The sequence below is a fragment of the Ambystoma mexicanum genome, chromosome 11 (genome assembly GCF_040938575.1).
Source record: "Ambystoma mexicanum isolate Mex_15411 chromosome 11, UKY_AmexF1_1, whole genome shotgun sequence".
NCBI lineage: Eukaryota > Metazoa > Chordata > Amphibia > Caudata > Ambystomatidae > Ambystoma > Ambystoma mexicanum.
The window spans coordinates 855,226,303-855,238,364 of NC_090934.1; the positions used below are offsets into that span (position 1 = coordinate 855,226,303).

The 12,062-nt window shown below is 48.1% G+C and overlaps 1 protein-coding gene across 1 annotated transcript in view; it reads left to right on the forward strand.

Moving 5' to 3' along the window:
- Nucleotides 1–3,095: 3,095 nt before the first annotated feature.
- LRRC10B (leucine rich repeat containing 10B) overlaps nt 3,096–12,062 on the forward strand; it is a 48,070-nt gene continuing 39,103 nt past the window's right edge. The window contains exon 1 of the mRNA XM_069623882.1: nt 3,096–7,689. Coding sequence (XP_069479983.1) covers nt 4,191–5,138 — 948 coding nt within the window. The 5' untranslated portion in view covers nt 3,096–4,190 and the 3' untranslated portion in view covers nt 5,139–7,689. The remainder of the gene's footprint in view (nt 7,690–12,062) is intronic.

A 12,062-nucleotide genomic window follows, 5' to 3' on the forward strand; every position in this document is an offset into this window, starting at 1 on the left:
CATAAACCTTTGACATTTTGCTGCTGAGATCTTTGCCCGAGTATTCCTATCTACAAGTCCAGAGTACTGTGTTATTTTAAAGTCTGCTTGTCTGTGTTTTCTCTTACAGGGTTGGGCCAGTAGTGGTTTTATTAGTTGTATGCATTATTGTTTTTTTTAAGATCCTATGTTTATAGAACCTTGATTGACATTCTTTAATTTTGGTACCACTCTACTGTTGTTAGTTGTGTTGCTTCTGTACTAGCTCACACCCCCTCCCGAAGATTATAGCCTGCCCTTAGCCTGTGCTACACCAAATTAGAGAAGGAGGTATATCTGTCGAGCTATGACTGTTTCACCTATCTGTTTGCAATCACTACTGCTTTGGTACTACTGCGGAGCTCAGTAGGCACTTAGCCATTACTTATTAATGATACGATATGATAAGGCATTTATAACGCACCTGTACACAAGTGTTTCTAGACGCGACAAGACAAGGGAGGGTAAACATAGGGAGGACAAGATAAACTATCCTACTAGGCCTTGTGTTATTCGGAACATGCTAGTGCGACAACAAGAAGTGCCGGGAAAGCAGAGGGGGAAGTGCAAAAGAGAGGAGAGGGGTGAGTGCGATCAGGGCAGCATGGCTCCGAGTGAGTGCCACCAGGGCAACGCGGCTCTGGCATACATGCCAACCCTCCCGATTTACGCTATCACTATTTTTCACGGTCTCCCGCCTAAAATAACTTTAGCCCCAATGCATTCCTATGGGGAAATGCACGTCTCCTGATTTCCCTGTGGAAATCTCCCTCCCAGGTGCTTTTGAATGTTGGCATGTATGCTATGGGTAAGTGCAAGGAGGCAGGGGGGCTGTAGTGGTTACAGTTACAGCCCCTAAGTGTGTGGCAGGCCAGTAGGCAGAGCAAAGGAAGACTGGTTGTGGAAGAGCCTGGTACCGAGTGGGACTCTGAGGGAACCAAGCAACCAGTCGGCGCAGCAGACAGGCAAGTTAGCAAGGGAGTGAGAGAAGGCAGAGGTGAAAATGAGGGTCTTGAGCGGTTTCTGGAACTTCAGGTGGTCCGGCACAAGTCTGAGAGGGGCAGGGAGGCCCTTCTAAAGGGGGGCACCTACAGAGGAGAGAGATCTACCCCCCACTCTCTACCTGGAGAAGCATCTGACCCTCAGAGAGTTGGAGGTAGCTGAGTGAAGGGCTCTAAAAAGAAGGTATTTCGGAAGAGAGAGTTGGATGTAGTGCAGGTCATGGGCCCAGAAAGCCTTGTGGATGCAGAGGGTCTTGAACTTGATCCCCGCAGCTACCGGGATCCAGTGAAGACATTTCAGGGCTTGGCTCTGAGGCCAAGGATAAGTCTTGCAGTCCTGTTCTGGATTAGTTTAAGGGGACGAAGAGTAGAGGTAGGAAGATCAAGAGGCTGTTGCAGTAGTCCAGCCTGGAGAGAACCAAGGCTCTGGAGACAGTGAGCTTCTGGGGGGGAAGTGGGAAAATGTAGAATACCTCAGAGCATGTGCAGCCAGAAGTGGGCCTTTTTGGCAAGGTTTGTAATGTGATGAGAGAAGTAGAGAGAGAGGAGTCAAAAGATGATACCAAGGTTTTTTGCCTCACAGGAAGGCGAGGGTAGAGGGCACAAGGAGGGTGGCCAGAGTGAGAGTCAGAAAGCGGGAACATTTACTGCTGCATAGCAGTAGTCGTTTTGTCACAGGCGGTGAGAGCCCATTGCACACATGCCAACATTTTGCAGCAACTGGGATGGAGATTTTTGCACCAAAAGCGGAAGAGGAGAATGTTTCCATTGTGTTGCATTAGGGTTAAAACGAAATTCGGAGGGAGAAGATAAAAAGGGCTACATTTTTAAAAGGAAAATCGTAGGTCTCCCACCTAAATTGGGGTGTTGGCATGTTGAAGTCGAATATAAAGGGCTTGGCAGGTAAGTGAACTGATCCCATGGTGGGTGACACCATCCAAAAGCATGTGCGTTCGGATGTATGTCATGTTTATAGCTCCACTCTTTTGTTGCAAATCTGCTGCTTCAGGAGGTAACGAAGGCGCGACCAGCCTTCTCCTTCCTGCCTCCGGAGTACCGACAGTGAAACTTGCTTCTCTTAGCCTTAATAACGCTGACCATTTATCTGCCTTACTGCCCTCTCACTTCCTACCCCTTTTTTCTTAATCAATATAATTTGCAATACCAAGTGTCACAACTAGCCTTTTCAATGCTTGTTTGTTATATAGATGAAGGGGCTCACCCTAATAAGCTAGAATTGTTGAACACCCTTTCCCCGGCAATGTGGTGTCTCCGTACATGTAGGGAAAATGCCATTAAACAGGGCGTTAGTAGACGATGACGAAGGGCAGACTGTTTGCATCCATTAGATGACAAACATAAGGAGACTAATTGCTCCGTGTATAATGATTTTCTTTTTCGAGGCACGAGTGTGTTCAGACCTCTACCTTTAATGCCTTTTACTAGGTATTTGAAACAGCGTACTTGAATAAAAGCCATTTTGTCCAAATTTGCACTATTCTGACTCCCACACATAAATGGTCGTTCGAGAGTGTTGCGGCAGGCAGATTTCTTCATAGGTTGTGACGTAGAACCGCTACTAGCTGTAGCAGATGCCTTGTGTTTCGGTGAACTTTGCGACAAATGTGGTGGCCATTTTGAAGTATTAAAATGGCCCGATTTACAGCAATAGCGGTTGCCATAGAGTACGGTTCTATTGCGTGTTAAGAAAACTGCAGAAACTGTACACATCAGCAGATTACGGGAACAATTGTCGACATTATGTAGTTCGTTTACTTTACAGTAATACAAAATACTATTGTGTATCAACTTGCTCTTGCTTGTTTCTAAGCCATTGCTGAGCTACCAGATTTGATTTACTTATAAAAATGTTACCTTCAGCGACTGTGTCGCAACGAGCCACCCAGTTCGTTAGCCCCATGTCACAGCCAACGTAGGTTTCGTAAGATGGCTACCGAGTCCCCAGACCTACTGTGTGGGGCATTTGCCACACCTGTCGCTTGATCCCGCCCCCTTGCCTGCTTATTGGCTGGAGCCAGCGCGTCGTCGGTCACCATGGAGACACCAGTCCGATCCTCTGAGTCCATCCAGACTGAAGGGTTGCGGAGAGCTGAACGTGGCCCGAAGCAAAGACAGGGACACGCGGCCATCAGAGAGGAGCGTCGCGAGGACTCCGACCAATAGGCAATGCGAAGAGTCGCTTGAGGAACCCGGCCAATAGCTAAAGCGCAAGGTCTGATCTGGCGAAGAAAACGGTGCTTTTTCGACCCCACGGCTCCGGGTTCGAGTCCTGATACCGGCTGCTTTTCTCGCACGTTGCGCAAGATCTCAGGGGGCTGGTCTTTGGAGGCTGACCGAAAGGCACTCTCATGTAGTGTCGCTAGGCAGCATCCCGGTTCCGAATTTTCTCTTATGGTCACCACCCACCCTCCCGCCCAATGGGAATTACCCAAAAGGGGGGATTTATTCAGGAGTAGTTTTCTATAGATGGAGAATTATAGGACTAAAAAGTGGTTTGATAGGTGAAAACTGATTAGGTTTTTTTGCGGGGAGGCTGCATTGTTAACACATTTGCGTGTCAGCGAACTCCGTTTGGCAATGAGTCGTTTACGTGGGCAGATGTTTCTTGGTGAGTTATGCACTTTCTAGAGTTGTTTCTTTGGGTATATGCATTTCACTGTGACCACCTAGATTCACTTTCAGCCTCACCCTTTGCTCTCTCAGTAGTTGAGTGTCCACACAACAAGTTACCAAAATAATACCTCTTGATGGACATATTTGTTGGTATGGGTTGTCTTCCTCAGAAGATGCCCATTGGTGCAGGGATCTCACCTCTGAATATTAGCGAGGTCTTATGGGTGCTCTCCTTGGGTAGATGTTAGCTCCAAGGCATGGGTGATATCCTTGGATGGATTTTAGATCCTTGGTGTTGGTGATCTACTTATTGGATGTTAGTTAAACGTATGGATGATCTCTACAGTAGACTTAGCTCTTTGGTGACGATGAAGTCCTATTGTAGATGTTATTTTTATAGGGGGTGATATGCCCAGTAGGGTTTAGTTATTTTGTAGCCTTAGTCTCCAAGTAAGGCCCCCTTCCTACGATGCTGCAAGTGAGAGCCTGCAGGGTCTCCCCCCCCTCACCGCTTTGGCCAGGGCCGGCCCCCTGAGTATGGGTGGCGTGTGCAGTGCGATGCCGGTGCCCCTTGGAGAAGAGCAGCTGCCAGAGGGTGCAGATGAGCAGCTGAGCACTGGGGACCAGACCCTGGAGCTAAGTGGACGTCAGCTAAAGACTCTCCCAGTATCCGTATGTGCATTGGCAGAACGCCTACACAAACTCTACATCAGCAGCAACGGGCTGCGGGAACTGCCTGAAGAACTCAATTTGCTGGATAACCTACGTATCTTGGCCCTGGACTTTAACAAACTGGAGGAAGTGCCTGAGGCTCTTTGTCACCTTCCACGGCTCTCCCGTCTCTATCTGGGGGGTAACCGCCTGCAGGACCTGCCCCCCTATTTTGAACAGCTACAGAGTCTGCGCTGCCTTTGGATTGAAAAGAACTACCTGCAGCAGTTTCCCCGAGTACTTCTGCGCTTGAGGGGTCTCAAATCCCTGCAGATGGGGGACAATCGGCTCCGGGGGCTCCCTCAGGATCTTCCGACGGCCATGACTGGGCTGCGTGGTCTCTGGCTTTATGGCAATCGCTTTGAAGAGTTCCCACTAGTGCTACTTCGAATGTCTCTATTGGAGATCCTCGACTTGGACCGCAACAAGATTGTTAACTTTCCCAGTCTCTGCCACCTTGAAAACCTCCGGCTTTTCTCCTTTGACCATAACCCAGCCAAGGCACCTCCGGCTGTCTCTGACAAAGTCACCCTTGTGGGGGAAGGAGCCCAGGAAGTGATGGCAGAGCGGGCTGAGAAGGAGCAGCGTCTGAAGGAGGAAGAGGAACTGCAGTCTCAAGAGCCACTGCACAGCATTCTAAAGAACAGCTCATCCTTGGGTGCAGGGGAGAGCTTCTCTGCCTTAGATGGCCCTGATAATGACATGGCAGACTTTGAGGAGGACCCAGAGGAGTTTGAGGAGGAGCTGAACTTTGAAGATGATGAAGAGACGTGACAAGGCGATGGAGCCATTGCTGCCTTGCAAGACAAATACCTGCCCCGGACCGGCCATTGGGGCGTCTCCATCATCGTCCTACTGATTCTGATAACCATCTCAGGCACGAAATGGATACAACCAGTGGGCTATCATTGGAGATTGATGGATACAGTGGGTTCCTTCTGTGCTCTACATGCTAACAGACCGCGGTATTTTGGAAGAAGCCTAGTAAAAGAATGCATGTGGGCCTTCAGCTTTTCCTCACTGGACCCAGATCGAACCACAGGTGGTAGGGCAGAGAATTGAAAGCACCACAGCCATGTCACTAGACACTGCCAGCCTGGTCTTTGGAAACGTTCATGGCTACTCCCAATGAGGCGACGGGTTTAGACCTCTGAGCCAGCCATTCACAGAGGAAAGATTTCTATTTGACTACCCTTTTCACCAGCAACATTCAGCCTCAAGAGTCTACAATCTGCGCACCTGCTTGCTCATCTTACAGAACAGAGTACTCCGGCCCTCATACAGTTAAGAGAGCCCGTGGCCCTCGTCCATCGCCAGAAGAAATCCCCTGTACTATTGTACACCCCAAGAAAGGTGCACAATTTGCCTTATGCACCCCAGAGTAGAGCACGCATGTCCTTGTGTTCTCTTCAGAATGGTGCACCAACAGTTATTTATCATCCACCTCCATCGTCCCCTCTTCCGCAAAGAAGGAAGCTTGGAGGCAGTTATTCACCTTCCAGAGAAGGGCGCACCATTGCCCTCATGCACCACCTAGAAAGAAAAACATCACTTGGGCCTTTATGCACCACCCAGAAGAAATCACCCCAGTCCCTATGCACCCCTTTAGAAAAGAACACCTGTGCCCTAATGCGCTCTGTCTTCCCCAAAAGAGAAAACAATGGTCCTTAAGCACTCACAACTACCAGACAAAAATACATTTCCCCTACCTACCACCAAATGTAATCATCGTAGGCCCAGAGAGAATGCCTTTGTCTTATGCCCCTAACACAGCACACAATGCAGTTAACTTGGACCCTTAGGTATCTCGCAAGAGAGAACACTGACCCTTGTGTGCCTACAAAAGAAAGCACTTTGTCTATTAAGCACCCCCAGAAGGGAGTTTCCTGGTCGCCACCAACCTCCAGAAAGAAGCACAATTACCCTTATAGCCACAAGAAGATTGCACCATGACCATTGTGCACCCACCAAGAGTGTCACCTAGCTCTTATTCACCCAGAGGAGGGCACACTAACCTCTTAAAGTCTCCCAGAAGGGCACATTCTTGTTGTTTACACCTCCAGAACAAATAACGGGAACTTTTATCCACCACAGTTTAATGTACAATGGCAATTGTGCACTCATCAAAATTCAACAGCATGTTCCTCTCACAGCCCCTTGACAGAAGCACCCTTGCCTTTATGCGCCAACCAGAAATAGCACCTGTAAACCCCTATAACTCTCCACACGAGTTTATCCTGCCCTTATGTACTCCCCAGAAGGGAACACCCTGACCCTGGTGCAAGAAAAGCGCCATGAACATATGCTGCATGCTAAAGATGTCACTCTTATCTATTTCCAAATACAAACTCCTCCCCCGCTAACTGGCATTAACACAAACTCCTCCTAGGCCCATTCCAAACCTTATGCACAGCACTGAATAGAGCATTCTGCCCTTTATTCAGTACAACTCAGGCCGGCCTTTATGCAGCCCTGAGAAAAGATGCACACTCACATGGGAGCACCCTAGCCCTCACATAACCCAGTAGCAGCCTGCTCTTGGGAGTACTCAGTCCTAGCACACTCCACAAAATGTGTCTTTTAATGCACTGCAAGACAAATATACGTGTGCACACCCCTTCACCCCCGGAATGAAAGTACTCTCGCCCTTATGCACAGCACAATTCTGAATAAAGCCCCCATGAGCCACAGGTCCCACCCCCAGATGGGACCACGCTGCTGCCTGCGCCCCCTCCCATTCGCCACAGCTGTCTATTGTGAGAAGAAGCGGCCCAGGGCCTGTGCCTGCGAGCTCTGGCAGCCTTTGTATGGTGAGCAAGATGAAGAGACACTTCGCTGCCAGTCGGGACATAACTTTCCATTCCCATAAATGGACCGAGAGGCCGGGAGCGCTAGGAGCAGGGCCTTCCGCACCGGTGCTGCCTACGACAATCGTGAACCCTTTGGGGGGGAGCTGAACCGAGGGACTGAAGCCCTGCCTGGGAAGTGGGGACATGGCAGGGCCTCGTGCCCTCGCCCCCAGCACCTCACATACGGGACCTCAACCTGAGTACCTCCCCTCAGGGCCTCGCCTAGGGGATACACCCAGAGAACCTCACTCTGGGGTCTTTACTCTCAGGACTCTACTCAGGGACAAGGGGAGGGTACAGGGGGACCGACCGCAGAGAATACTGATTAAAAATACAGCTCCCTCTGAGTCACTCGATATCTTCCTTTTGAAACAGCTTCCGCCCATGGCGTACTTTGCAACGCGTTCGGGAAATGCAGGCTGGAGCGCAATGCGTGTCTGTGAGGCTAGGACGCACTGTGTGTCTGCATCCGAACGGTAAGAAATGTGTGTGTCCCTCAGGACTGGAAGCAATGTGCATCCCTCACGCGGGAAGCAGTCTGTCCTCCTTAGAATAGAAGGCTGTGTAAGTGTGTGCGTGTCCACCGCCCACATTGTGGGAAACAGCCCCAGAAACAGCATTTGCGTGGGCGTGCTTTGCTAGAGGATGTGAATTGTGTGTTTGCTGTGATGACGGATTGCAGGTTTCACCCCCCCTCCCCCCCACCTCTCTGGAAAACCCAGGGTGGACACAGTCCCCCAGACAGCACTTTACAGACCATTGACTTTCTCTGGCCACAGTGACTGTTTTTCCACTGAGAAGAGCTCAAGCAGGGTAATTAGCTGTACGATGAATGGGCATTAACATATCAGTGTGCCATTCCCACTTGCTGTCACGCACTGTGCACGTGCACAAGGTCCTATCTAAGCACTCTTGTCTTTTGTTGACCTTTAAAGAAGGTATTCCTACTTCTCTAAAGGTAAAGAGTAAATTACAAGGTAAAACCATTTTCTAAAACTGAAAACCTCCACTTGATGCAATGTATTGGATTGTTTCGTTTGTTTGTAGGACTGCAACATGTATTAATGTATTAATTTATCCATATCAATATGGCACATTACTCTTTAAAATACTGACCAAGAGCATATTATTTGATCCCACATGCATATCAAAGACATCGCAATGTAGTCCATGTGAGATGCTCTGTGATTCCTCTCTTTTAGGCTCCATTAGAGTGCATTCCGGTACATGTAGTCTTTGGTTTTATTACAGTGCTGGATAGGGACAGCATTTATTGGGGGAAACTCCCTAACCCTCCACGCACACACAGGGGGCAGTGGGAGGGCACTAGTTGTGGGGGAGGTGGATTGCCAGTGATCTGGGCAGGACTGAGGGGCGCAGCGAGCTGTCAAATAATGTGGGTGCCCTGAATAGAGGATGCTGGCTGCTTTGCATAAAAAAGTGCATTTTGGGAACATGAAAATGACCACCAATTTAAGAAACGTGTGTGATATTAATTGAAATGCGTATGCAATGCACACTGTGAATGGTGCTCATTTCATCTGTTACAATAGTCACCGTAACAGTAAAATGTGTGCAAATCATGAGACATATATACAGCTTTGAACTGTTTCAGTGCTTGAGTTTGGGTTGTCATGGTGCGCAAAAGGGACTTTCAGGTGCAGTTAGTAAAGTTGTGGCTCATTGCATGGTATGAACCTTCAAACACACAGCGTTCAGGAGACTTGCTTTGTCTTGTACCAGCCCAATTCCTGCCCTTGTTTTATTCTGAAATAATACAACTTCGCATATTATACAAGCATGCAGAACGATGTGAGCGAAAAAGCTACAGTTAGCTAACCCTGTACCCCTGGAAATATACCAGATTTCGACTGCTGAAAATTGCAACTTTTTTTTCGACCCCCACTTACACCACATATATATATGTGGGGGGGGTACGTGATATAATGCAAGTATGGGGGAGCTGCGGGGGACTCCCCCGCATATGTATGTGGTGTAAAGGGGGTTGGGGGGGGGAAATAAGTCTGCATTTTCGGCCATTGGACTTCTGGGGGTCGCAGTGATCACGTAGATCACAACAATGTGCAAACTGTCCCACAGAAAACCTGGGCTCACAGCGAGGCTTTCTTCTTTGACCAGTCTATGTGATCCTGGGTACATCACTCTACCTAAACAGATCTTTTTTCTTTGCTTACAAAATTGGGACAACCTACAAGTGACTGTGTGAAGTGTGAAATACACAAACAAGTTCACTCAAACATGGTTTAGTAGGCTGTGGTGTTTGCTTCCTGTATGATAATATTTTTCATTTCTACAGTGTGCATCACATGCTGAATTATTCCTTAGCTTGAACATTGCTAATGGCAGCAGCATCACTTCTTGTGAGCTCTGGGAACCTGGTAACAGAGAAGTGAAATAAATGAAGTACTACAATGCTTGGTTGGCAGGGAGCTTGCCCACGCCTCAACTGTGTAAGGAGTCTGTGAACCTGTAGTGCCCCCTATCAGCCTGGGGGCAGTGGCCATGGGGGCAGGAGGGGGATGGAGGGCCTCCACCTGCTACACAGTTTCCAATTGGGCTGGTGGAGGGGAAGAAACTCATTTGAGGCAAGGCGGCTGATTGCCGTATCCTGAGGGTTGCAACTTTCCAGTGCACACATTGCTTTAGTTTGTTTCCCGTCTCCCTGTGGGAGGACGAGTATCAGTATGCCCCAGGGGTGCACACCAGTGAGTGTGAGTGTGTCTTTCGGGAAAGAAACAGTGTCACATCCTGGGATGAGAAGCAGAAGTGTGTGTCCTTCGGCACGGTGATCCGTGTCTCTTTATGTAATGTTTGGCAGCAGGATGGAGGCCATTGTTTGCGCGTGACTGTCCTGTGCCCCACAAGATGAGAAGCAGCTTTTGTGTGTGTGTGTCCAAAAGATCACCAGGGGTTAGGGGGCAATATGCAGCTCCCTCAAGATGTGAAGTTGAGTGCACATCCCTCAGGTGGCTGTAAGAGTTGTAACAGTATGTTTCATTATTATTGTTACTCAGTTGAATGTATGGATCTCTGGGGGATGAAGTGCTAAGTAGGCCCTGTCAGGATTCGGATGTGTGACTGCTGATTTCTGAAGGGTGTGCTTAGCTCAGGATTCGGATGTGTGACTGCTGATTTCTGAAGGGTGTGCTTAGCTCACAGAGCTATCACACTGGCTAGCAGTAAGACTGTGTGAAACAGTGAGTATGGGCCTCATTACACGGAAGGCGGTAATGGTTAACAGCCACCGTTAATGGTAACGGTGACCGTTAACCATTACCGCCTTACTACGAGGTCCCTTAGCGGGTTGGTGCTTTAACGCCTGCTTTTTGCAGGCGTTAAAAACCAACCCGCTAAGGGACCTTGGAGCTAATTACGGCACCGCAAAATTGCGGTGCCGCAATTAGCGCCTTCCCCATTCCCATAGAGCCCTATGGGGCAGAAATGGGAATGGGGAAGGGCAATGGCGGAAGGGGGATTTACCGCCCCACCGACCTTGGAATGGGGCGGTAAATCCCCTTACCGCCAAGGCAGTGCCGGTAATTTACCGGCATAGTCCAGGGTGCTAATAGCACCCTGGATCACCGCCTTCCGTGTAATGAGGCCCTATGTCTTACAAACGGTACTCAAGACAAAATGGGGGTTAGCTTACGCCAACTCGTGACACTACGCGACCCTGTAAAAATGTTGGATACCCATAGAGGGCAATACAATAAATCATTTTCTAGAACTGAATGTGGCAATAAACTACAGTTCTTGAATCACTGAACATTAAGTGTGGCGTATTTACATGCAGGAGGGTGTGTTCCATACTATTTGTCTTACAAACGGAATCGGATTGTGTGTGTGCATGTGCAGAATCTGTGGAAAGGATACATTAGAAAAATACACACACATTCAATGGGAAATGTTGAACGTGCAAATATAGGGCATATATATTTTACACTAGAAAAAATGTGAAATCGGAAATGCACTGTACATTTTTTGCTTTCTCGTGACCATACAAAGGTGTTATGATTTAGTTTTTTCCCTTTTTCAATATTTTCTATTTTTTATGCACATCCTATATTTTTCATTCAACTTTTTCAAAAATCTTAACGTGTGTTCTAAGATCGGAATGCAATGTTTAGCCAACTGGGTGCCCAGGGCAAAACAACAGAATTCGGGGCCCCCCCTGTCTGGCACATGCCACTCCCAATCTACACATCTGTGTCGTGGGACAAAACCCCTCCTCAATATGAATAAATAATTGCTATATAAATTAAGCTGGTTTCATTACATTGTAATACAAGTTGTTTACAGAAGAATTCTAATGTGAAATCACAGCTGTTGCTGTCCAAGTAAATGGTTTTTCTGTCACCTGCTCTTACGGAAGGCCTTGCCTGAATGCAGTTTCAAACTGTCCATACTGGCACACTGCGGTGTGACCAGCTTGCCGGGGTCAGAAGGCCCAGAGGCCCTGTGTTGCAGGTGTTCCGTTTGTACCACCACACTTGTATTTCTCATGGGGCAATACTAGACTAACCATATGAATTATTTTATGATGGAAGGTTTTCATTCCAAGATGGACAGTCTGGTACACTCTTATTGTACTCTTTCAAAATACCTCTATTAAAGTGGGAAAGGGGACAAATAGCACCAGTGAGGGTTCCTGTATGCTTTGCATTAAATCACAGGGCATTTCAGGACTATAACAGTGATCAGAGATCTCTATATTGGATAAACACGTCTGATAAAAGGATTGTATGTGTGAATCTGTAAATTCACAACTGATGCATGGCTTGGTGCTGAGATCACCGTTCACAACACTCACCCTAACATAAAAATGTTT